Source organism: Simochromis diagramma, unplaced genomic scaffold (genome assembly GCF_900408965.1).
Source record: "Simochromis diagramma unplaced genomic scaffold, fSimDia1.1 OVJJ01000669.1, whole genome shotgun sequence".
NCBI lineage: Eukaryota > Metazoa > Chordata > Actinopteri > Cichliformes > Cichlidae > Simochromis > Simochromis diagramma.
In genome coordinates, this window is record NW_024387458.1 from 4,194,982 (window position 1) to 4,222,194 (window position 27,213).

General features: G+C 41.6%; 1 protein-coding gene across 5 annotated transcripts; it reads right to left on the minus strand.

Moving 5' to 3' along the window:
- Window positions 1–53: 53 nt before the first annotated feature.
- fbrs (fibrosin) lies at window positions 54–26,955 on the minus strand. Of its 5 annotated transcripts, none has more exons than XM_040014194.1 (18): window positions 25,060–26,955; window positions 21,835–22,002; window positions 21,542–21,568; window positions 19,742–19,771; window positions 19,508–19,556; window positions 17,211–17,538; window positions 16,889–17,094; window positions 14,777–15,015; window positions 14,643–14,687; window positions 14,435–14,542; window positions 12,827–12,892; window positions 12,637–12,678; window positions 12,156–12,227; window positions 11,922–12,060; window positions 10,746–10,826; window positions 10,530–10,613; window positions 5,528–5,744; window positions 54–3,009 (listed from the first exon to the last, which is right to left on the minus strand). In XM_040014194.1, exons 1-18 carry the CDS (start codon window positions 25,360–25,362, stop codon window positions 1,464–1,466), a joined length of 3,750 nt encoding a protein of 1,249 aa, XP_039870128.1. In that variant the 5' UTR covers window positions 25,363–26,955; the 3' UTR covers window positions 54–1,463. The 5 variants fall into 5 exon arrangements, with proteins under 5 accessions (XP_039870128.1, XP_039870129.1, XP_039870126.1 ...); XM_040014195.1 differs by having other exon boundaries at window positions 14,777–15,012; window positions 16,889–17,097; XM_040014192.1 differs by having other exon boundaries at window positions 16,889–17,097.
- Between the last annotated feature and the right edge of the window lie 258 nt (window positions 26,956–27,213).

Sequence of the window (27,213 nt, forward strand, 5' to 3'; positions counted from 1 at the left end):
AGTGTAGAGCAGGTGTATTTAAAGATTCAGGACAAAAGACGCACACAACAGTGTAAACAACAATTCATTTAATAATTATTCTTTGTGGTCTCTAGGGGAGGGGTTCGAAAGGTATAAAACGGTCATATTAAAATAATCGACCCAGTCTTTTCCCTCTCAGGATACCCACTGCTAGTTGTCTTTTGACAGTCCTTATATGTTTTTTTTTCCTTTTCAGTTCTTCAGCACACGTCCCACTTATCCGTGTATATAACTTACTTTTGTTGAAGAAACAACTCGACAGTTCAATGTACAAGGCTCCCATACTCCCAAATGGATATAACACACACAACCAGTGAGACACACAGGCAAACCTCTCTCTCTCTCTCTCTCTCTTAGCATTATAGTCACAGATGAGATCCTTGAAGAGGCCAGAGGTTGCGATGGATGCGGCTTTAATGTTCACAAGCACTGAAGAGTTTTCTGTGAAGCAGGCCTTTCTGGATGATTTGAAACATTACTACCCGGGGACAGAGTACTGGTTGATACCCAAAACAATGACAAATAACATAACAGTGAATATATTTATTATTATAGAAGATAATTAATGTTAAGAATAATAATTACAAAGGCAATTTCTCTAGACTACTATAATCTGGTCCTGCTCGTATATTCAAGAGGAGACTGGGAAACACTTACAGGAAGCTCTAAAGACACTGTGTTCACAGTGTAGCACAGTTCATTTCGCCATTCATCCTTTGAAAACCAACAAAGAAAAACAAAAAAGTTTTTTCAAAACAATGTCAAAATTGAAGCTGAGGGGTCTGCAGTTGGATTTTGGGGGGTAAAGCAGGAAACTGAGGTACGATGCTGAATGATCATCGTGAAATGGTCTCATCGGTAATCTGTCTTTGCGCAGTGACACACCAACAAAAACAGAAGAGAGGACCACTTTACCACTGTATTTCCAAAATAAACCCTCACCCACAACACCTAAAAGCAGGGTTGATACATGTAGCGGAGGGCTTTGAAGTATCCCATAAATTAACCAAGCCGTGGACAAACAAACCCCTGGGCATTTATCCCCTCTGGAAGTCGTTTCCAAATCCACGTGGAAAAGGCTTGCTTAAGAAAAAAAAAAAAAGTATGGAAAATAATTCACCTGACAAATGAAAAAGCTGTCCTCTGCCTCTTCTGAAAACTTTCAGTATAAAATAAAAATACACCAAGGATGCACAGAAACCATGTACCTTTAAATTGCACTGATAGAACCATTGGGCTTATTCCATGCCTTGCTTTTTCCCCTTCCTGCCATCACCTCCTTCCTTTTTTGTTTTTAAACATTGTTTGGAGGGGTGCGGGGGTGGTTTGGTTGTGTAATTGGAAGGTCGGGGTTTAGTAGTCTGCAAGAGGAAAAGGGGCAGGTTGAGAGCAGCACAGTGATCCTGACATTTCCCTTAATCTCCTCCAGTGTTGTCCCTGTACTATCTGGATTCTGCGTCTTTGTGGGCGCTGTACAGTGCCAGCTCACCTGGACCTGCGAGTCTAGAGCTGCGGGGGGGTGTGGCCGACCGATTGGTGACGGACGGAATGAGCGGAGGCGGCGCCCCCACCTGAAGAGGTCCCACCAAGCCCGCCGTGGTCTTTGCCAGGATACCGTTGGCCATGTGGGGTGGGATGAGCGGGGTGAGGCGGGAGTAGAAGCCCGGGTGGTGCTGGTGAGCACCAGAAGCTCCCGGAGGGAGAGAGTGGGCGAGAGGGTGAAGCTGATCCAGGTGAGGGGCAGTAGCAGCGTGAGAGGGGCTGGACAGGTGAGAGCCAGGAGGGAGGTGCAGGTGCATTAAATTACGATAGTCTTCCCTAAAGATCTGGATCCGCTGCTCCTCGTCCATCAGCCCACCTCCTGGGGGTCCGAGCTGAGGATGGCGATCGAAGGGATGCGCCATGAGGCTGAAGTCGGGGCGAACAGCAGAGGAGGAGGCATTAGAGGTAGAAGGCTGTGGGTGGGGCACCACTGCTGCAGCTACAGCGGCCCTTTCTGCCTCAAAAAGGCGCTGATGCCGGAACAGCTGAGCCAGGTGATGTTCAGGTCGCAGGGCTAGGTGATGGTCTGACCGAAATGCTAAAGCCTCCCTACGATGCTGATGTTGCTGCTCCCTCCAAGGGTCCCAAGGGAAGCTATGTGCGCCCTGTGATGGTCCTTGAGGTGGACCGTGGGGAAAACGTTCACCACCAGGACCGACTACCAACCCTCCAGGACCCACTGCGCCCCCCAGATATGCTTCAATGGTTCTTGTGCGTTCCAGCAGGGACATCTGCTGGTGCGAAGGTGGGTTTGGAGTAGGTGGTGGGAGAGGGACACCTGGAGTAGGAGTCAGAGATAAAGAGGAAGAAGAAGGGGTGCCAGAACTGGGGTGGTGAGGATGGCTGTTGGGGCGGTCAAAGCTGTGGCTGGGTGCTAGGGGATGGTGGGAGATGGGGATGTGCTCCGGCTCCTCCTTCCGCTCCTGTTTCACTTGAATTTGCATGGAAGGTTTGGACTGGGGCGTCGAGGTCCGATCAGGCTTCTTGGTCTGAGACAATGAAGAAACAGAAGAGGAAGCAGTGGAGGAAGAGGGAAGGCTACCGTCTCTTTGGGAGTGCGAGGACTCGTTGTGGGAGTTGTGCGGTGTGGAAGCCACTGAGCGGGGGTACAGGTCCAAGGGAGATTGGGCTGAGCGGTTAGAAGGTGGGGGAGGAGTGAGCACAGAAGATGAGGAAGACCGCGGCCTGTCCCTGTCTGCTACTAAAGAAGAAGATCCAAGAGGAGGCCCCCTTGAAGACGCAGACAGCACTGGCCTCTTCTCCACATCTCTGTCTCTATCGCGGTCTCTGTCTCTGTTTAAGCTGCGTGTCAGGTCCTCAATAGGTCCAATGGTCCCCCCCAGGGTGCTGCTGTGGCCATTGATGTGTGAGACTGGGGTGCTGCTGCGGGGCTTATAGGAAGGACCGACTGGAGATATCCTCACAGGTGGGCCGTACAGCATGTCTCTGCAAAACAAAAAGCATGCAAAGTTCAGGGGATGCTAGATTTTTAAGCAGCTGGAAGATATTTAAACAACATTCAAGCTCCTGATATTTGTATTTTTAATATTAAAACTGGAGGCCTGAAGCAGTAGAGCTTAATACCTGCCACACCAGTTTTCCACATAGATTACAATTTAATTCAGTTTCCAGTTCTGTGAACGTTACACTGCAGCAAGTTTGCTCACTTTAAAAGAAATGAACTGTCTCTAATTTTTTGATTCTTTTATTCTAGTGGAGGGAGACACAAGATTGGAAAAAAAGTCCAGAAAATACGCATTCAACAAAAAGTATAGATTGTTTAATAAGTATTTAATCCTCAAGCAAAATAGGACTTAGTACTTGGTGAAGAAACCCTTGTTGACAAGCACAGTGGTGTTTCTTGTAGTTTGTCACCAGGTCTGCACACATCTCAAGAGGAATTCTGGACCACTGCTCTTTACAGAAACTGAATCCAATAGGGGTCTTGGCTGCTGCCTGAAGCTTCTACTCCCTCCACAGGTTTTCTATAAGACTGAGGTCTCGAGACTGGCTAGGCCACTCCATGACCTTAATGTGCTTCTTCTTTGGCTGCCTTGGTGGTACGTTTTGGGCCATTGTCATTCTGGAAAACCCATTTTCAGTCTTCTAGCTGAGGGAAGGAGGTTCTCGTCCAAGAATTTACTGTACATGGGTCCAATCATTGACCACTAAGTGAGGTGAAATCGTCTCATACCCTTAGCACAAAAAAACAGCCCCAAAGCATAATGTTTCCACCTCCGTGCTCAACTGTGGGGATGGTGCTTTTTGGGTCATGGTGTAGTGTGTTACCAATGGTGTTCTTGCTAACTGGTCCCAACTGCTTTCAGATCATTAACAAGCTCCTCCTGTGCAGTTTTGGGCTGCAAACGTATTTTATGTTTCTGCCATTTCTGAATAATCGCACCAACAGTTCCCACCTTCCCACCAAGCTTCTTACAGGACTACAAGCTTTCCCTGACATCTCTTGACAGCACTATTTTCTCACCAAAATAGTGTAATGGAAGAAAATCAACGTGTGGACACGTGTGCTTTATACATAACAAGATGAGGGCAGGAGTATCTGTAATTAATTGACTGGGATTACAATCTATGTGAGCCAGTATTCTGCTTGGGTAGTTGGAGATCAAATACTTTTTTCACTCAATGACATGCAAGTCAATTTGTAATTTTTAATGTAGTGTGTTTTTTCTGGAGTTTTGGTCAAGTTTCTGTCTCTCTCCGCTAAAATGAAACGACCATAAAAATTAGAAGCTGCTTATTTCTTTATGAGTGAGCAAACTTACAAATTCAGCAGGTGATCTATAATTATTTCCCTCCCCTGCACCTGCTGGTAACGGTTTACACTTTTCTCGAGGTAAATAACTTGTCTAACACAATAAGAGAGACTCCCTTCCCACAACCTCAGCTGTTAAAGGGCGCTGTGTTCACCACTGTTAGAATAAACAGCTGTCTGTCTGTGGTTTTAATGCAAGCTCAAACGTGTTCATTAATTTAGTAAATTCACACACTCAATAAAAGTTTTTCCTCTCTGTTCCCTTCTCTGCCTGCTGCTGGCTGGTCTGCAACGACTCACGGTCAAGCATACAGATATTTTTTTGAAAAAGTAGTTTAAATAAAGGCAGCATTGAAATGTATTAAACCTCTGTGGATCTCCTGGTAAGTCAAGATATGCAACTAACTTGACTCAAGGTATCGGCTGTACTGTTTCTTGTTTGGTTGGTTGTTAGAGGTGAATATTTGTGGGTTTCCAACACGACTGTATTCATGCATGTAAAATAAAACGACTGAATGAATCTTTTAGCCATCGTCAAAGACTTAATTGTGCATTTGTATCTCATGTCATAGGCATGTGTTTGGGTTTGTGAGTGAAAGCCAAGCAAAACAAGCGGGACACCATGAAACAGAGAAGTCCAACATATGACCCACCATCCAACCGTGCCCAGTGGATAGCTTTGAAAACGAAGAGGACATAACTTTTTGTACTTGCACTGCATTCATCCCCCTGAGGCATCTTACTGCAAGTCTTACAGCCTCCTTACCATCAAAGGCATTACCTACAGACTACTATACCCAACAGGGGTAACACAGTTAAGCCCAGCAGCTGTCCAATCTTTGTAATGCTTCACTGTGGAATAAAATGCTTTTAGTCTGGCCCAGAGTGATTACCTTTGCATTCTATTTGCAGAGACGAGATTAACACTAAATAATGCCACACAATACAGAAAAAATGTATCGTTTTATTTATAAATTAGCCTTAAAGGCTTAAGTTAAAGACAAATGAACTTTTAGTTTCATGAAGTCGACGAGCCAACCTTGCCATCAAGTAAATGATGTAAGAATAGATCTCAAGACTTGTAGATGGCTGGTAGTTCAAAGTCCAGCTGCCTTAACTCAAGCAGTTAAGATTCCCATGACCTGGATGACTTAGAACCTACACTGATTTAAAACCAGTTTAATTTCATACCTGTCCTTTTCATCCTTGATGTGAGGGATGTCTCTTCTCTCGCCTTCCTTCACTCGTTCCCTCTCGTCCCTCTTATCTGCTCCTTTAGCCCAGCTGGGTCCGGCGGAGAATCCAGGCGGGCCACCATGGAGACGGTTCCAGGGATCATGATGGTTTGGGGTAGACAAGCCCCCGACTACACTGGCTGGTGAGTCTTTAGGACCAAAGACGGAGCCGGCTGCAAATGAAACACATTTTTTTTTATGTTAGAAAACATTACAGGCAAATCTTCACCTTTGACTTTCACATTAAATATTTGATAATCTACTGGTTGTAAAAACACATGCTTTACACCAAGTATTATTGTTAGCATCTAATATTATTTTAGAAAGTAGCAGTTCAAACTGAAAGCAGTAAAAACACCTCTCAGTAACAAGTCCAGTTATTTAACGCTTAACTTCCTTCAACACCCTCTTCTGCAGCACATACAAAGGAAATCTTCAAAAGAAATTGACCCTTGCTAAACAATCAAACCTCTTGTAACCCTTTAATTGATATAGTTTAGTACTGGGTACTTTTATTAACTCGCCCAGCTTTGTCTAGTTGATCAAACACAACTAAACAATGGGACGACCTCCCAACAAACCCTGATTGTTTTCCAATTGGACAGAAATCCATATGTTCATGGTGGACTTGACTTTCTCGTTACTCAAATTAATGCATCCAACCTTTTACTTGTATATCAGTGACAAAGCCCAGCACAGCATGTCTCTGTGACAGTGACTGCTGAGCTGTAGCTGTGCTATGAGACAGGAAAGAAAAGCATTAAGAGGGGAGAAAAGCATGATGACAAACACCTCGGCCCGAGCTCGAAGACTAGTTTACCCTGCTCACAAGCAAAAGGACGGCTCAGGGTTTAAACTCTAAACTTTTGGCTAACATCCCAAAACCTGTACCAGTAATGAAAGTAAAAACATAGGGCTGGGGATGTAATCTCTAAACCAACCAAATAATATCCAAATAGTCTGGTATCTAAAGCTGATAAGATGGATTTTCAGTTAAATTCTTACTTAAAGCCAGGGTAGGTTTTGTTTCATTGGATAAAATGTCCAGAAATATTTTTTTTAATTACTTTAATTCACATTGTCTGAGAGGGAACAAGGCTCCTGCCCCTCCTCTGGACCGTGACGGTACACTTTGGCCAAGCAGGACAGGAAGAATATAAACTAGAGGAAGTTGTGTGAACTTTCCCTCTCCAGCCTTGTATGAAGCCAGAAGTCAGCAGTGACTCAGCTGTAGCACATGTAAAGCTTAGTCTTATGCCTAGTCTCAGCAAGCTTGTTTTTCCTTTTACATTTTCTACAGCTTCAATAATAGATGTGGTAATATCTAATAGATATGAGAGTGTTCAGTAATATTATTTGGCCTTCCTGCAGCCAAATCCACACAATATATGGGTTGAGTCAGTCAGCCAGTCACCGTGCGTCTCTCTACAGTCTGTTTGGACGCTTACAATAAAGTTGAATCAAAAACAGATGCTGAAAAACGTTTGTGCATCTCTGAAGCTATAGTCAACTTAATTTAGGGCATTTCTAAATGGATCTTTCTTCAAAGTTTACCTTAATTTATCTGACTTTACAACCCCTCGGGTATACTAACAATCTTTACATTTTGCACAAATAATGAGCCTAAATTTAAGTTAAATACCAAACTGTGACCTTTGAGTGTTAAAAATTCAAACCTGGTCAACACTCAAAGCTGTACAGACAGACCGTAGTAATGAGAGGCTGGGTTACAGGAGCTCAGGTCCCCAAATTATACCGACTGGCTTCAGGGAAGGTAACCAGGTACCATCATAAATCTCTCTTATGAGTGTGTCAGGCTATGCTGAATGTTTATCAGCCACCTCCTCTGTTTCTGTTTTTACTGAAGCTAACGGCTAGCCCAACACCCACACCACAGGAGCAGATAAGACTGTTAAATGTAAATCTAAAAGAAGTAGCAGCTGCAGATCAAATCAATCAGTAAAACTTTAGGCAGGGGAGGCCACCTCAGGTTAGAAAACGCAAGCTTATATGCATGAAAACACAATTATGACATAAAGAGAAGCTCCCAATCAGAGTGAACCAGCAGTCGTGCAAATCAACAAGTCAAAACCATCTCCTCCTCCTTTCTTCATCATCATCATCATCATCATCATCGTCGTCTCACTAGCACAGTAAATGCCCCAACACACCCAGACAGATGTTTTTACAATTTAAAGATTAATTTAATCTTACGTGTTGCAGTAAGGGGTGGCACGACAACGTCACATTTCAAAATCAAAACTCAAAATGTGACTGAAGTGTCAACACTGCACAGCTGATCTACTGTCAGTCATTGTAGGCTCTACTTTACAATATAAAGCGCCTTGAGGCGACTGGTGTTGTGATTTGGCGTCGTATTAAATAAAACTGAATTGAATTAAAACTGGCCACACATACCAAGCAACCACGACCGTGCCACATGTAGTTAAAGCAAAGAGGTCTTTGTTAAGTTGTCTGGGCATTAACCTGATATTTTTAGATTTTTGATAGACCAAAAGTATTTATACTTGAGCAAATTAAAGCCCATTACACACAAAAAAAAAGTATAAATAAATAATACTTCTGGTTATTTTCCTCAGAGGAAAGATGCCAAGCATCTTGGGTAGTTCTCAGTTTTTTGGAGGGGTTTTTTTGTTTTGTTTTTTGTTTGTTTTGTTTTTTAAATATACACACATACAGGGAAAAAAATCCAGTATAATTAAGTTGAATTTGTTGGGATAAAAAAAAAAAAAAAAAAAAAAAAAAAAAAGGGTTTTTTTTGTTTTTAAATTGGAGTTTCACTTATATCAGAATAAAATACATTTGTTTATTAAACAGTCAGAAATAAGGAAATACAGAGACATCTGGTAAGTAAGGTTAAAAAAACACTCAGTTCTTTAAAGTAAAAGTAATTTTAATATCTTATTTTATACAATAATATTAGTTCATATTTTTGTTTAAATCTGTGCTTGTTTTACTTCATTGTATTTATTTTGATTCCAGATTTGTTTATTATTACCATAATATATACTACAGGTGTTTTATTGTATTCCATTTTATTGATCTTTATATAATTTTAATCCTTATTTAAGCCATTTTGTGCTATTAGCTTGTTAGAATTTCAGTAGAATTTTTTCCCCAAATTGTGATAGCACAAGGTTAGAATAAAAACTTCGACCTAACAGCATTAACAGCATTCAGGCCAGTCGTGCTTTCATTTACAGTCGTCCCTCATCAGGCCAGTTTTCAGCCTGAAAGGCTCTAAGCAACATTACAGATCAGTGTGACTGATAGAATTGCAATGATTTGACTTTTTTTTTTTTAAACTACAATTGTCCTATAGTGCTTCACATCCTTCAACGGGAGACCTCCAGACTCCTCGATCCTGTAACTTTACCTCTAGCTGACATCAAGTATCGTGACAGCCCCTCGCTGCACTACACGAGTGAAGACTAGTTTTGGTCTGTCCTTAAACTAAACAATTAAGATGTTTCTTTGGCAATTAAATTAAATCATCACAGACTCCAAAAACTCAGTCACCCAGGTGGAAACACTCCACACACCATTAAGAAAGCTCACGCACTGAAGCAGGACTTAAAGGATCAGTTTGGATATTTAAATACCTGTTTTAACACACATGTCACACATATGCTGAATTGCTGCTGACTATAATTATCCCACCTGTCTACATGAGCCATTAAATGTGAGACTACACTATAAAACACGAGGGGGCAAAATCCACGTGAATTTCCAAGTTTATCTTCAGTAGTTTGAGATTGCCAAACAGATATTTGGCAGTTTCCCCTCCACATGCTTCCCCAAGCAGCATTTCCCTGTCGAGGCACAGAGCTGAGATACTTCCTGATAATTTCATCAGGTTATCAGCACACAGTACCTGTTGTACAACAGCCAGGGAGAAGACATCCAATTCATTATATTCATCTGACTGCTGAAGTGTTGTTCGATGTTTGCACAAACTGTGGATTTTGAACCTTTAGGAAAAGATCACCTACTGGCCTGTGTGGCGAAATAGAACGATTACGGTGACCCAAACGCAGCTCAGAACAGTTTAGCTCAAGAACTTATTTAAGAGGCCAACATGTTGTCAAAGGAATCCAAGAAAAGCAACACCAACGCTCATCGAGTTAGTGTTTTTGTTTGTTAGGTTTCAGACTATTACTGAGCATCGGTTAAACCAACACCACCATTAGTGAGGTGGAGCCCAGCTGTATATGTCAATGTTATAAAGGTTCAAGTGGTGTCAACAGTAAGCCACGAGAGGTCAAAGAAATCCAGCAAAACTATTACTAGTGACGGGACGAGGGCAGGTCCCAACGATCAACTTTGAGGTGAGTGACTAACGGGACAATGAATAGGAGTGAAGAATATTCCTGATTGACGTGAGGGGTGGTGAATACATTCCGGGTTACCTATGTAGTTAGAGACTAAAATGTCTGCTAGTAGCCAAGCTACAAAGCGGTGTGCAATGAGCTTTGTGTTCGGGGGTTTTAGTTTGCCAAGAGAATTATAAATAAACGCTCCTTTGGTCTAGTTGGGGTTTTAAGGTTGATCTGACTGGTTAGACTTCCTTTTTTATTCAATACGACCTGAAAGGACCATTTTCCCTCATAGACAATGGCAAGGCTTCTATTGGCCCGTGAGAAAATGTTAACTGTTGTTGTAATGTTGTTAGACCAAGCGTGAACCATCCAAAGAACACTTTCCCCACACTACAAGGACACCGAGCTGTGGTTCAGTTTTATCTGGACTGAGCCAAACTGTGGAGCAGAGGCACTTTTACACCTTTAATTTTGATTTGGAAGTAAGAACTAAGAAGCCCACAGAAACTCTTTCAACATCCGTGTGACATGTGAGGGCTACATTCAGGTAGATTTGAAAGACTCTGAACTGATCCTTTAAGCTTTGCACATCAGGCGTAGAGATGCTGAGAAACTGACCCAGTGTTGGACTCCCAAGTCCTCCAAAGGCACCAGAACCCAGAGCTCCCAGCGGGGTGAAGGACGGCGATCGGCCATACAGATCTAAAACACAACCATTAAAAACAGTTTTACAACAACAAGCTAAAATCCTGGTTTCATCAACCAAACATTTATTAAAAAACGTTACTGTCATGAGTTAAACATAAAAATCTTTCAAGTTTGAACTGATTTTACCCAAGTGTGGAGTCGGTGCGAGGAAAGAGGAGTGTGGCGCTGATGGAGAGATGAAAGGAGCCGAGGGTGGATTGACTGGACCTGAGGGAAAGAGATAATAAAACAAAACAAAAAAAATATGTCAAGAATATTCAAATCAAGCTCAACATGCTACTCACACACCAAACAGCAAAGCTACAGAAGGACACAAAGTCCAAGAGTGATCAGAGACATCAGAAGAAACCGATCACATCTTTGGCCCTGATTCGCTGATAAGTTCGAAAAAGTATTCTTAAACTGACCACAGAATCACCACCATCAGCCTAAAGCTCACTCTTTTGGTCCCAGTTATAACATTTAAAGCAACAACTACTAATAACGCAACTACAAAAAACAAAACCTTAAAAAAAAAAAATAATAATAAAAACTAAACTGAAATGAGGAAACTCATCTCAAACTGAATTTTAAAAAAACAACAACAAACTTTTGGTTGCAGCTCTGGTTGCAAACAGTGACGTAATTCATTTAACATTTCATATGGTATACTTTTAATATAATTGTATTATCAATAAGGAATATAACATTGATATTATCTAGGAAAACTAGTAAATTTTGCTTTATTCATTTTAAATAATTAAATGCACCAAGCTTTGATTGTAGTTTTCACTTTTAAATCTTTTGAGGGGTTTTTCTTGATTTGTTTTTTTCCTCTCCAGTCTTCGTTGTCTTGGACTTATCACCGCTGTTTGTGTTTTTTGCCATCTTGTGCAATTCTAGAGCAGTACTTGCAGATGTTGCACATACTTTGTTGACTAGCTTCAAATCCATTAAACACCAATACAGCTGCAATAGCAAACAAGTTGTAGTATTAGCAGTATTTACTTAGGGATGTGACGGCTGGGATTTATACTTTTTGTTTATGTAGTTTTAAATTTCTTGGCAGAATACGAGAAATTCATTTGTGAGGATACTGAAGAAGCCTGGATTTGTAAATGTAATGTTCACACGCTAGTTTGAAGCACAGATTTGTACTTGTTAACCATTAAATCCACAAAGAATTACGATTTTAAAGACACTGACAGCCTGAATCCTGTTTGTCTTGTTGCACATTATTTACAGCAACAATCTGTGCACAGACATAAATAAATAAATTACATTTTACCAGCTGGGACACCGAAACATTAAAAAGGCATGGACCTGCAGCTGAGAACAGACTGGGAGGTCTGGTCAGGTCATGAGCAGGAGGTAAGGGCATTGGGCCCAGTCCGCCGGCTCCAGAAAAACGGGCCAGCGGGTCACTGCGGAAGTCCAGTTTGTGAGGATCAGCCTGCATGAGCTGAATGAAGGGCAGAAGAGTTAAACCTCATACTGTCATCTTTGCATAGTGGCAATTAAATCTCTCCCCACATGATGTCAGTAAGAGACACTCACCTTTACTTTTCTCTGATGGTTGTGGATCATGTAGGCCACCTGAACATGCATAGCACACCATTTTCCTGGTTTCTGCGCAGCACAAAAAAAGACACTGTGTTATTCTACAAATCTTGAATCTACAACTTTAAAGCCTTTGTACACAGAGGCAGATCCTGCAGTTCAAGAATATCTTTTCTAACCTCCATACAAGCTTGAGGTTTTGCAGCAGGAGAAAAAGTTAAAATCTGGGGCCCAGCTCAAGTTTGGTTATGTGTATATATAAAAAAAGGAAAGGCGGTGAAAAGAATAACCGCATACATCATAGCATAATTTCTAGGTCTGAAAAATCTAACCGAGTGTGCAAGAGCAGAAAATAGACCAGTAGTAGTCAAGATTACAAGTGAGATTAGTGCAAAGAGTGCGTGAAGTTGTGAGACAGTGATGCAGACTAAAGAACTGAAAGGAGCAGAGGGATTCAAAAACATCTGTTTCTGCTTACATTTGTGATTTTCAATGTTGATGTCCCAAAGTGTTCAGTAAGCTACAAGAGAAGAGAAGTGTAAAACCACTTTTAATCTGCACATCTTGCTCTTTCTCAGGAGTAGTTTCTGCTGTAGTGACTGTGCTGCAGCACATCCTAGCCTATACTGCAAATTTGCCATCGCGAGAGTAAAGCGCAGTGTCCTTACCCTGGGGTCTTTGGGCTGCAGGTGGGAAGGCACAACCCCAAATCGTTGTATATCAGGACCCGTTCCCTGAGGGACAAAGAGGCTATCACTGACACAGCACAAACACATGAGCCACAGCCTACACCTGGCGTTATTCTTTGCTCTCTTAGCGCTAACATTAATGTATTTTTACTCTAACTAATGCAGCCAGGTCAAACCCAAGAGACACTGCAAGAGCCTTAGGAAGTCAGTTAACTAAAGCACCCATGCTGTTAGATGAGTGCTGCTCATTCGACTAGCCTCTAGTCATACCTGTCAACATTTAGATTTGAAAATCCAGGATTTGATGTGACAGATAAAAACGCACTGATGCAGAATAGGAACGTGCCACTTTAAAGAAATATTTTTTGCACTCTGATCTGGTCTGCCTTTTCAGCTGCTTAATTTGGTAGAAAAATTGGCTGCAAATGTTATTTTTTTTCTACATCTAGTTTTATTTGAAATATAGTTCAAAACCAAAATTGTTTGAGTGGCTGAGACACAAATTCACAGTGCACTGGATTTACTTCATTAACACCACCTGGACGTCCTTGGTAAGGTTCAAATTAAGTTCAAGTTGTTTCCTTCTCATAAAAGGAAGATTTAGATTTGTCAAGTACCCGATCAACATTTGGCAATGGTTGCAAAAAGCCCGTTAAGCTCAACAGGCAACAAATACACATAATTTACATGTAAACAGAAGAAAATGACCAGAAAACAGGCTTCAGGCATTCCTGATTAAATTAGCAAAATGTCAATCAACATTATTAAAAACAAAGGCACTTAAATTTAATTACTTCATAACAAAAATTTGACATTTCTTGCTTTACAGGAAATCATCTGCCTGCACCTCTACGCTATGACAAAACATCCTTTTGCAATTCATTTTAGCGGTTGTACCACCACCAGCTTCAAATGGGGAGATGAAGTTGCCGTTTCCCTGCTGGGACGTGGCACACATCAAACACATCGCACATATGGGTCAACAGTGAACTAGTTTATTCAGCATCTAACTCTTCTGCCTGCGCAGAGGTTAGCTGCACACGTGCCATTTTAATCAGGTTATGGGTTCCCAGGTTGCACTGAAAGTGTTGAATTCTATCAAACAAATTCTGTCAAATAAAACACTTAAGGACTCAGTCACACACTAGGGACCTATCGGTGACGCTCTGGCTGCAAAAATGTGCATCTGGCCAGTGGTTGCTGGAGAGGGCGAATCACCAAAAACCTGGTACCTGTAAATTGTACAGCTGACGCCAAATTATTTGCACTTGCTTTCAAGCAACTCTCCAAACACACAGACCTCTAGAACCGGTGTGACTGAGCCCTAAGGCAAACGGATGCATTTATTATAGTTATTCCAACTTGAGTGTGATAGGTTACTGGTCGAAATTACTGGAGTTTCTGGGAGAAACAACAAAACCTTAAACCTGCGAAAAACTGGATTGTTGGCAAATTTGCCTCTAGTGCTTGTGACACTGTGACATTGTCATCGCAGGGAGCTCAAATAAACCGTGATGTGGAAGTTATCGCCTGAAAAAAAACAAAAACATCATGCTAACACACAGACACAAGGAGAGTTTTCCTCACCTTTGGCTGAAATGCCCCTTGCAATGAGCTGAAATGCCCAGGAGGAGGAGGAGGAGGAGGGGGAATCTGAATACCCTGCACTGAGGGCGGCGTGTACGTTGGGTAGATCTGGCACAAACACAAACACACCTTAGTGGCCGGTACACGACTTTCAAAATACGGCTACAGTTTTAGTTCCCGTTTCCATGCACTATTCTCAGATACTCACAGTGTGTCGGTACAGCCCGTCCATTTTGCCTGGGTACTTATCGAACTAAAAAGACAAAAACAGTTGAGATGGGTCAACACATTCCAGCTGCAGTGGAGTTTAAAACAGGAGTAAAACAGCAGAGTCTCTCTCACCATCGGAGACGCCGTAGCTGGGGTCAGGAAGGGCGTGAAGTGTTGATGCGTGTGCGTGTGTTGGTGCTGGTGGTTGTGCTGATGGAACTGGAACGCCATCGCCGGGATGCTCGTCTGGTTCTGAGACGTCCGGCTCGATGAGCCCTGCGTGGAGCTCGGCGCTGCTGGGCCTCCTGGAGTGGAGCGGCCCGCCGGGTTATTTTCAGCCCCGGGGACGCTGCGTCTGCCCTCACGCTCTGCTGGAATAACGAGGCAGTAATTAGTGGAAGGCAACGGGAAAATAAATTAAAGAACATAAAATTCTGTTTACACTGGCGGTCAAGTTCAGAAATTCAAACAATGCTTAAAAGGGATGTGTGGAGGTAAATCTTCTGATCTGTGAATATTTTGTTTATCAAGCACCAAATTATTCATTACCTGCTTCTTCAGGGAGTCTTATCTAGCAGAAGAACTCTAACTACACCACCACAACTGCATCTGGCACAGGTAGCCCTTATTCTGCTCTGTAGCTGCTTGCAAGTTCAGCATAGACGCACACCAACCAGTCATCCACAAGTTCAAGCTCTAATCAAGCTTATTTAGACTTCTGCCTTGAATCTATGCGGAGCCTACGACGTAGCTGACTCTTAAGGGTCTTTTGCGTGAGCTTGTGCATCAAGATATAAATTAATCAGAATTTAAGACACTAAATTTCTTCAGTTTCAGTGGACTAAAGGTCATAAGCTTATAGTAGACTAAATATAAAGTTTATCCAGTTAATATAAAGTGTAAAAGTTTGCTGTGTTTTTAACAGTGACAATTCCTCCATAGAGTTTCTAAAGTCTTATTTTCCTCAGCATCAAATACAAAATGTGTCCATGTGTCATTTTGTTGCATTTTCGTGAGAAACAGGGAGCATGGGCGCTAGTTGAAAAGATTTCCTGAGGGCAGCTCAAATGTACACGTCTAATCTTACCACACAAGCAGATTACTTCTGATTGGATCTCATCTCTCTGCCACATTTCGTGTTGCATTTCGTGTTTTCGTGCCATCATAGTTTTTGTTCTCCTGCCTCAGTTTTTATTTAGTTATTTGTCTTGTTGATGTCAGGAAAAAAAAGGTTGTTGATAAAAACTATGGGTGGAAATAAACACTTGTTACAGCCCAGGTTTTCTCATGGGTTTGCACTTATATCACAGAGTGGACAAGATCCTCTTTGTGGAAGCAGCTAATAGATATTGATGAAAGCTGCAACAGCAGTTGTCTTTACGAATGGTCGGGCACACCAAGAGTGACAAAAGAAATTAAAAATATGCAGGCGTGCACCAGGCTTTGGTGTTATATTACTGCTAATTTTTACCAGGCTGAGACAAGTGTGCAAGTGGGTCAGTCTTTACTGTCATTTGAATTCTATATCAAGGCAGGAGCTCGGAGAGATTATAAGAGGGGGAGATACTGAAACGACAGCTTTGGGAAAAAGAAAACAAAAAAACCCCAAAAACCCTCTAATCATTCTGCTTCCTGTTTTGACTTCTTCTATTCCTGTGTCAGTACTGAAGTTGAGGTTTTCTCTGAGTTGTGACACCCATCGTTTAGGAAAAGACTGCCAGGTCTGTATAAATGGTTACAGAGCTGTGAGAACAATGATAATTGGTGTGCACCACAACCAACACAGTGGCCATATACAAAGCTGCAAACATGAGAACCAAAGGATGGAACAACTTTCAAAATAAGAGCTGGTTGCTCATGATTTCCTTTTACCAGGTGAAAAGAAAAACTAATGCTAAAATTGTTGCCAAATACTCATAAAGGTTAATAAACCAGGTATGTGTGTGGGAAACACAAACTAAAGTTAATCTCACAGATACATGAACAAAAGAGTTACAACTACTGAAGTGATACTTACATGCAACTTCTACTTTATGCAACACATGCTGTGCTTATGAGACCCGATCTCAGTTCATCAATACACAACTTCCTCAACACCCCAGACAAACCCAGACAACCGCCTGGGGAAGTCTGGGTTTGGTTTATTTTTGCAACACATTAGTCATCACATTCCCATAAACAACTGAAACGGTGAAATGAAGCATTTCTGTTTTGCTGTACCCGCTTCTGTCGGGTGAGCTGTACCTTGCAGCAGAGGTGGAGGCGGAGGAAGGCCAGGTGAGGATGTGAACAATGCTCCAGAGCTGGTTCGGGATGGGGGTCGGAGAGGCCCTGAGGATCCTGAGCCCCTTGAGAAGGGCAGAGAAACACTGGCGGAAGGAGGTGGGGGAAGAATGGAAGATGAGGACGTCCCGACAGATGAAGCAGACGGTTGAGGCTTGACTGGGGTGCTGCTGCCGCCGAGAAAACAAACACAAAACACAACAGTTGAGCCAAAGAGATGTAGAAGATGACATCAGAGGGATGAAAGAAGAAATTGAGCTTCAGTTTTCAGTATGTTTCATACCTGTTGTAGATGGATTGAGTTCGAGGGGGCAAAGAGGGCTTGGGTTTGGAGAGCGGGGGGCTGCTGTTGTGGCGGCTGCCGCCGTTGACTGGGCTGGACCGGGGCACCGTGACCGGGGAGTGGGAAGGCAGGCCGGGGAAGAAGGGGGAAGAGGTAGAAGAAGAAACCGGCTCAGGGAAGTGTGGCTCCAGGTTTTTCTCCTGACTTCGCTCCAGCCCAGACACCCGTGGAGTCACCATTAACCGTGAGACACCACCAAAGCGCACCGGCAGAGACGGGCAGCTTTTGCCCACAGATGAGCCCATGTTTGAAGGGGCGGGATCGACAACTGAGAGGAGAAAAAAACAGTCAGCAATTTCAACTCCTGCAGGAAGGACAAAGGTCTTCCAAAGCAAAACACCCTCAGAACAGCCAAAACTGGCTTGACCACTTGAGTGTGATTAAACCCAAAGTTAAAAAATTTGGACGCAACAATCCGATGTTCCAACCTGATTAAATACTTTTTTGCCCCCACCTCCACTGTCAGCATGAATTCCTGCAAACTAACTGCCATCTCAATGTTTTAGCCTCATGTTCCTTAGAAGTCAAAGACAGAGTGGTACACAGTTTTTAATAACCTAATCAATTAACCATAAAAACATGGACCTGGATCTGAGTATGCAGCAGAAAAAAAGATGATCAGCCGTCTGCCACAGGCGGGTAAATGTTTGAAACTAAACAGTCATATATTTAAAATCTTTGCTGCGTCTCTAACAACATTTCGGTGCCATTTATGGGAACATCTTTGGGAGATGGCGTTTGTCCTGCTTGCTGTTATGTCCATGTTTAGTCAAGTTAATTTAACAAAACTGGTTAAAAACATAACCGTTTTCTTGGCTTTTCTTTAATTCCTGTCCAGAACAAGAATTAGCATGGTGTCTCTGCCGAAATAAGTCATGTCATGAAACTAAACAGCAAGTATAAGTTATGACAAAATGATTTTTTAAAATCATATTTTACTAGTGGTTGCAGAAATGCAGTTTATTATATCCGAATGACCATTTAAATTAAAGTTAATTTAGATAAGGCATCTAAATAAATGTACAGAAGGGCTGTCAGGGTGGCTGAACTTGTTTCTAGAAGGACTTTGGATGCACCCCTTTCTACCTGTGACTGTGATACTGGGAGTGGAGGAGTCTGATCAGGACCACTAAGCTTCTGAAAGGTTTACAAAGCATACACATTTATGTTTATAATTGTTTTCATAATTGTTCCTTTGATGAATACATCCAACAAAACTGAATAACCACTGATGGGTTTATCCATCCATCCATTTTCTATCACTTTTCCAGGTCCGGATCAGAGTCTCAGTCTAACAGTCTAAGACAGGCCCAGACCTCCTCACCCAGCCAGCTCCCCCACTTCTTCTGGTGGGGGATAAGAAGGCGTTTTCTGGGTCTCCTCCACAGCAGGCATGCGTAAAACGCCTCATTTAGGAGGTGTTGTCTGAGTCAGATACCCAAACCACCTTAAGCAGCTCCTTTTAATGCAGAATAGCAGTGGCTCTTTGTCTTCTTTAGTTTGTATTTAAGATGGTATTTTCTTATCTTGGGCGACCGTGGCTCAGGGGGTTAGGACTCGCATCTGTAACCGGAAGGTCGCTGGTTCGATCCCAGGGCTCTCTGTCCTGGTCGTTGTGTCCCTGGGCAAGACACTTTACCCTACTTGCCTACTGGTCTTGGCCAGAGGGGCCGATGGCGCGATATGGCAGCCTCGCTTCTGTCAGTCTGCCCCAGGGCAGCTGTGGCTACAACTGTAGCTTGCCTCCACCAGTGTATGAATGTGAGAGTGAATGAATAGTGGCATTGTAAAGCGCTTTGGGTGCCTTGAAAAGCGCTATATAAATCCAATCCATTATTATCTTAATAAAATAAACTGAGGTAAATGAAACAAAAAGCCAGTGGGTTCTATTTTAAATCTAACAATACTTTTGCTGGAGATTAAAAGAAGTCTCAGACAGTGACGATACCATCTTCTGTACCCTCTCCAGGTCTCCAAAATATTTTTCTAACGTTTCCTTCCACCTCATGTTTCCGTATGCAGCACATGTCTGTATTCTCTCATTTCATTATCTGCAGATTTTAATCAGCTCCACTTTGTGTAATAACAAAAAGAACGAAAACAATTGAGCCTGTTTAACTCGTTTTCTGTTAATATCCAAGTTTAGCCCTGTGGGAGCCCACTGACTGACACATCAGTTCAGCGTTTCCTGAATGTAAAGCAGCAGGTAAGAAATGCCAATAGTAAATTTCTCAAACCTTTCCTAGTGCTGACTGTGAACACTGGATCCATGTCATTGTCGGAGGCCTACACGGGAAAACAAGAGGAGGATTTTATTAGAACGAGTCTCCATTTTAATCAACACATTTTTTAAGATTACAACTGAAGAGAACATGACTGTGGCAGGATCCCTCTAATAATAATAATTTTATCTACACAAACATAACCAAACATGGAAACTCTTGATAAGAATATTGGTAAACAACACACACCTTGTCTCCTGTGTCACTCTCTGTGTCACACTGAAAGAGGAAAATAAGGCAGAAGAAAACATTTATGTTTATTAGAATATGTCAGCCAACGAATGTAAACCAACTTCATCACAACAGTGTTTCCCCACAGAATTATATTTTAAAATATTAACCTAGTGGGGTTTATTCTATTCTTTTGCTTATTAATATTTTGCCTTGATTCCTCATATTTTAGAGTCATTTGTTTTATTTCCCACCATTTTCCCCGGTTTTACATTTTCCAATTCATTTACCATTTTATCAGATTAACTTTTTAAATCACAGTGACATGACTCGCAAAGTAAACCATCTGTGGGGCACACATTTTCTTAAATAAATTAGATTATGTACACGTTATGATAATAAATAGCAGAGCGATAATAACCTGCCTCTCGTCCCAGCTTCACTTTCAAGCCAAACTCCAAACTCTTGTTATCTCAGGATAAAGACACTAATCATTCTAAATGACAATTCTTCTTATTTTGGCTGCTGCTTTTAAGGGTTGCCACAGCAGATTATCTGCCTCCATCCACCCCTTGAATCCTCCTGTCACACCAACCCTGTGTGCGTGTGTGTCCCCTCCTTTACATGAACTTCCCCTGAGCTCTTCCTCTTTTCCTCCTGCCTAGTATATCCACTATCCCTCCTCTGCACATGTCCAAACCACCTCAGCTTCACCTCTCTAACTTTGGTTTCCAAACTGCTCAACCTGAGCTGTCCCTCGGAAATACTCGTTTCTAATCCTGTCCATCCTGGTCACTCTTAGCATCTTCAGCTCTGCCTGTTGTATTTCTGTTATAGTGTCACATCATAACACGTGTCCAAAGAAAACAAACATTTAAAGTCCTTTCTGCCTTTCTCGTAATACAGGGACAGGAGCTAGAGTTGGGGCTGTCACAGATGATGATTTAGACATCAGAGGGATTAAAATGAGAGCAAGCAGGATTGTCCTCATGTAAATCAATCATCCCATTCTCTCAGCGCAAGTCTATTTTTGGCTGCTCCCCTATTCACAAGGGACCCCCCCCCCCCCCCCCCGAGCAGGTAGCTCTGCATGTTTTTAACACTGTGGTCTTCCCAATGCAACCCAGAAGGGATTTATATCTACTTTAGTAGATCAATAAATCTAAACCCTTTTTTTTTCCAGGGGAAATGCCTCCAGTTATATCTCAAGTTTGAGACAAGCTCAACTATTTAGACTGATCTTAACAGGAAGAGATTAGATCAATCTAATGGAAACTAAAACCTGCTGGGCATGCTTTGCAACACATCAGCGGACACAGTCTGCACATCCACGTATGCCTGTGTGCATGCAAGCAGAAATACATGGATTCCAACTTTTCTTTGCTTTTTCCATTTATATTTTTTACTTCACTATTTGTTCCATCAAGTATTATTGTAATAGTTTCAGAAATTTTAAATTATTTTGTCTCCTTGTTACCATGTGGACCACATGATTTTTAAGTCTATGACATACAGATAATGTTTGTCACGAATGATAAAATGGATATTTTCATAACATTTAATATGTTCTGTGTTCTAAACAAAGCGCAGCCTTTTCCTTTACAGCAGTGCACTCATGGACAGAGTAGAGAAAGATTGTTATGTCGGATTAGTTAAACAAATGTTATAATTATGACACTGTTAATACGCTAAGAAATAAAAGTGTGCAGTTTAAGTAATGGCAGGCTATACTGTGTAGAGCTTCATGTCTAGTAAATGAGGCATGCCCAAATAAAGTCTGTGTGGGAAACACTGGACATTAGCAGAAAAGAAACTTACAATATAGCCAGTCTCCAGAGGTTGCCCCTAAGGGGGGAAAAAAGGAATAAAATAAGCTTCAGTGAGTTTCAGTTAGCTCTAAACCTTTCATGGATGTGATTAATCACTCTGGACTGCCTGGACGATGGGTGTTGTCAAAATTCGTGCAAGAGCGTGAATGTGAACCTGTTTTACAAGGTCATTTTCTCAATAGCAGGATATACAGGTGATTACCGCTACAGAAGTATAAACATTGTGTGTTTGATTAGGAATTATCTCAGTGACATCTAACATGGTAGTAAAGTCAGTTTCACCTCTATCTTTCTTCTCTTATTTCTACTATTATTCCAATAGCTGCTGGGCGGGGCTCCTTCCTCCGGCTCTGACAGCGGTCCTCCGCCGTTCTCCTCCGGCCCTCTCTTCCCCTTGTTCCTCCTTCCCAGCATATCAGTTCGCTGACTGGGCTTCAAAGAACAGTCCATCTGATAAGGAGGAGGAAAAAAAATGTGGATTTAAATGTGGATAAATAAGCATTAATGTGTAAGCCTGAGGCCAAAGACCCAAAGGCAAGCTACAGGCTTGTTAGTCCTAATTTTTGCTGTTCATAAAAATAGAAGAAAAAAAAAGATGAGCCAGCATGAGGATATTACTGGAGCTGTTTGTGTGTGGACTCAATTATATTGCTTGTTTTGACAATATATTTAACTGAAGCATTGTACATGACCTCCCTTTCAAAGGGCGTCTTTTACCTGTGGTGTCCAGTTCACTCATACAGAGTTTTTACCAAAGAATATAAGGTAATACTTTTTCCCTCTTTATTACATGCGACCCAATCATATTTAGGTATGCAGTCACCCCCCCCAACAGCACATTTTAAGCAAATAAAAACTTTGATATGCAATAAATAAATATGTATGAGATTTTTCTTGGCTCACAATAAGTCTTTGAGGAATAACTACAGGTAACAACCTCATTTGACTGAAATATTTGGACCATTTAATGAAGAAAAATGTCCAAATTGCTTGAGAAAAAGAAACTGATTGTTAAACTGGTTAAAAGAACTTAACGTGTCTTTAAGAGCAACCAAAATTTCTCTATAGAGGATAAATAAAATTGATATAACAACTTACAGTCTAAACAATTACTCAAGAGTTTAATCAATACCTTTCTGAGAAAAATCTACAGTAAGGAGTGTACATGGTTTCTCATTTTTCTGGCCATTTATCTTCCCTACTTATATACCCCCAGCAGTGAGAAGAAAAATCAGCGGAGCGGTGAGACGAGTAACGCATCTCCGCTACAAACAATCATTATTCAGCCTTGTCGCCTTTCTTTGACGAACTGCTGGAAAGTATCAGCCCTCAAGGCAACGACAAATTACAACAACAAAATTATTTAAACAAGGAAAAAAAAAAAAAAAAAAAAAATCACTCTTTCAGAAAACTGCTGATAAATTTAACCAGTTGCTGGAATGTCACAAACAATATAAAGGTCAAAGAGAGTAATGGTGAAAAGGTTCAATGGAGCAAATCAAATTACATTGAAAGTTGATGTTAATTTTGCTTTAAGTTGACAATTTTTTTTAATCTTATTTGACAGAAATAACCATTTACAGTGAGTCCTAAAATACAGGAAAATCTGCAGACTTCTGTTAAGTATGGTCGCACAGACTCTTTGCCTTAACTACATCCGGACTGATCACTGTTAGTCACCACCAAAGGCACGTTTTTCAGACGGCACAACTCTGATATGACACGCATATGCAGGATATTTCTCGTCTTTCAGGAGTGACTGCAAAAAAAATAAGCATGACTGGTTCACCTACGCTTACCGCAAAAGCTATGCAGTATGTGATTTTCAGCTATTTGAAAAATAAAAATGCATTTTAAACTGGAGTAAATTGAACCCACTTATAAAAGTTTAGTTTATGCTGATTTTCCTTCACCAAAAAGAGCCACATTAAATATACATTTCCTTATACCTGAGATCTAAAAATTACTAGTTTTTTGTTGGTGTTTTTTTAACATTTGACTGGCATACAGCACTGTATGTCCCACATTTAAAACATTAACCAGTTTTATTTTATATTAGGCCCAACTTTTATTCAAGTTTAAATATATTTGTGTTTTCAATGGCCAAAATTAAAAAGAAAACTAACATATTAGTTAGTTGATTAGTAAAGTTACACAAACTGTGTGCCTTAACTACAGACCAATCGTTATTAGTCACTTCCATGGGGTCATTTTGAGCAAAACTACTTAGATTACACTTAAAAAGGCAAATAAACTCAGCATGAATTGCAGGTAAATTCATGCAAACTAACACAGTCTGTTTGTCTAATTTGGAAAAGTCCCTTTTTAAAAATGTTTTACAGAAAAACTACAGACAGGATATGGTTTCTTTTTTTCTTTTTTTTTTAACAAAAGGGACTTACGACGTTTCATTGGTATAGAGCAGTAAATTTTTTGGCAGGTCTCTTTCCTTTTTCTCTGTTAGCAGTTTCTAATACTTCATGGGTGCATTTGACTGTAAAATGAAGTTACCTAGAAGAACAGCGCAGCTGTATGTGTGTGAATGGGCAGTTTTACTGTGGGACCTATTGGCAAATAATTTGCTTCCTCAAACTGATGCAGATGTAAGACGCACGCAAATGACATCAGCACAAAGGCAGATCAAACTACTATCAAAGATTATCCACAAATTACCACATGCCAACATCTTGTAAATAATTAAACATAAAATGTACTTTTTTTGCTACATACAAAAAATTGGTCTTCCACCAAAGGGCCAAAGCAGTACAGTTTTTTTTGTAAGTTGGGTTTAACTTGATCTACCTTTGGCACATGCTTTTTATCACATAGGGGAAAAAAAATCAGGAAACACATACACTTTTTATGACTATATGGGAATCAGTCATGCTTATGCGTGTAGTCACTCATCAAAGGCCTAATTTTGAGCCAGAAAACCCATCAAATACATATCAGGGACTGTTCTTCTCCAAATGGGCATTTTGGGGTGACTTGGGGGCAGAGAGTCAGTATTATCTGCATTTACTGGTTTATTTAACACCTTTAGAATCAAAACTGGATTCAATATGAGGTACTGACATCGATATGCGTCCTGACTTTAAATCTTGAGAGTCTGAAGAAAAGCTTTGTGACAGCGCAAACTCAGAAAATAGTTAAACGATCTTTTCTTAATGTATTTCTTGTTCTTGCTTTATCTACAAAGGCCACTTCACAGCTCATCAACACCTCTAAAAATTAGATCATGAATAATTGAGGCCTCTCCAGGAGCCATCAGAGGATTGGGGAGTGGATTGTTGTCACGCTTTAGGGGCTCAATCTGCATCCCTTCACACCCTTGGATGATTTAATTTACAAAGATTAGAATTAAAGCAACCACCTACGAGGATGGTGATTATTTAATAAATTAGAGGAAAGGAGGGTGCCAAATCCCCACCGAACACTAACGCTGAAAGTACACATGAATAACAGCTGATTAGTGGGGTGTAAAAAACACCAAATTATGACAATCACCTCCAGAGCCTCCAAGCTGATGAAGCTCGCAATAGCGAAGCCATCAATGATTTCTTCCTCGCAGGACACAGACTCCCTCTTCCTCCGGCGTGGAGGCCTGTGTCTGCCAAACCCTGGTCGGCACTCTCTCCCACCGGGACCCAGCACGCTGTTGGTCCCACATGCCTCCCGATCGGAGCCCGAGGACAGGGATGTGGCCCGCTCCTCGGCCAGATCCACTCGCCTCCTCCGCCGCTCCCTGTCGCGCTGGGAACGGGATCGCCGGCTCTGCCTGAATCCGGTGTTTCGGCTCGGGCCCTCCATGTTCAAATGCCACCTCCTTTTCGCAACTTAGGTGAGATTCCCAAAGGCACTTTTTTACGCAAGTCCCGGCCCGGTTGAAGGTACCGAACCGCGAATAAAAACACCACCACACAGGCCCTCTCCGAGAACCTCTGTTAAAATGGCGTTAATGGAAACCAGTGGCTATTATTTACCGTCCTCTGACAGCAGTATGCTGCTGGCATCAGTGCCGTTCTCTCGGCGAAATGTTAGTGTCATTTCTGAAATCTGAAAACAAACTTACATCCACATGGGAATTCAAAACATCGGCGACATTAACGCGAATGTCAGGACATCGCTGATTGTGTCTCGTTGACGGCTAACGTTAGCTAGCGTGCTAGCTAGCAGGAAATCCAAGCGATAACCACACAAGTTGTAAACATGTAAACAATAAAACACAAGTCTGGCTGTGTTACACCCAAAGCAGGGCGAGATTGCCTCCGCAGGAGTAACAGATTTGAAAATAATGCTGTTTTCGGCACAGATTAAATCAACAAACTGTTTGTGATTTCCTTAATTTCTGCACACGCTGACAAAATTAGTAGCAAATTGATTAGCTAGTTAGCCAGGCCTGATAACGACTATTACGAGACGTTGCATATTACTGTGAAACTGAACGTCTTAATACTGACAGTTACTCTAATTTACGCCTTACGAGGAATAAAAAGAGCTGTCTGCTTTACTTTAAATAGTAAATGGCTGCTGTTAGCGAACGTCAGTTAGCCTATACGCGGCTAATTCAATTTATAATAATATAAGCCCGACAAACTAAGAATACAACTTTATTCTTAAAACGTTTCTGTAAACACTGATAAGCCGGGCTGTGGAGTGTGAATATAACTAATAATCAGCAGCCAAGAGGGCAAAATCTTCTCCTGTCGGGTTGTTGATGGCCGATAGTGGTAGCTGAGTCGCATCAAAAGAAAGACGTAACATTAGCATGGATGCTAGTCAGCGTTAGCCAATCCAGCTGTTAGCAACAACCAACTATCTCTAATTTTTTAAGAGGAAGCAGGAAGAATACGGAAGCGGGTTTTTATTCTACGAATCATCCACGAAATAATATCCCTCTCCTTCACATAAAACTGTTGAGTCGTTCCACCTCCATCATAAAGGAAAAAAACAGAGGCCCAAGCATCAAAGCCTCGGGGTCGATTTCCATAAACGAGGGTGTCGGCCGAGCCCCGTTGGGCTGGGCAGCTCCTTCATGCAGCCTCTGTAATCCAATGTTTAGGAGAAGCTTGACCAATCGCCGTCGTTTCCGGTCACCGAATTCTTTTTTTCCCTCGCTAAATCCAGTGTGTAGGTTATAAAGAAAGAAACAGGTCGGTTCCACTGCTGCCTCTTCGAGAGTTTGTACTGAACTGGAGATTTATCGCGAAAACCAGGGAGACACAACCCTTGTCAACCGTGCAGTGCATTGTGTGCTCCGCTCTTCTTCCTCAGTCATCAGGCAGGCTGATTGGTACCTCCGCTGCTACTGCTACTCCGCTACTGCCACCCTATGGAGACCGAGATGTCCTGTCAGGTTTTTAGTTTTCATAAAGAAGCTCCACACCCAGAAGATTTTTAAAGAGCCAAATTATAATATATAATATTTCTATCAATGTCTACAACATAACATTTTTGCAAATAAAGAGAAAAAAAGCGTCTTCTAAGGACAGCGCGAAAACAGTAAATAAGGAAAAATAGCCACCTCTTTCCTATTGGTGGAAACGGCAACACGTGGGTTTCGTATGATTAGGAAGAAGGGGAGGTTTTGGGTGTGATGGTGTCGCCTATGAATTTGGACACCCTCATAGTGATTTTTTTTTTTTTTGGTGGGGGGGGTTA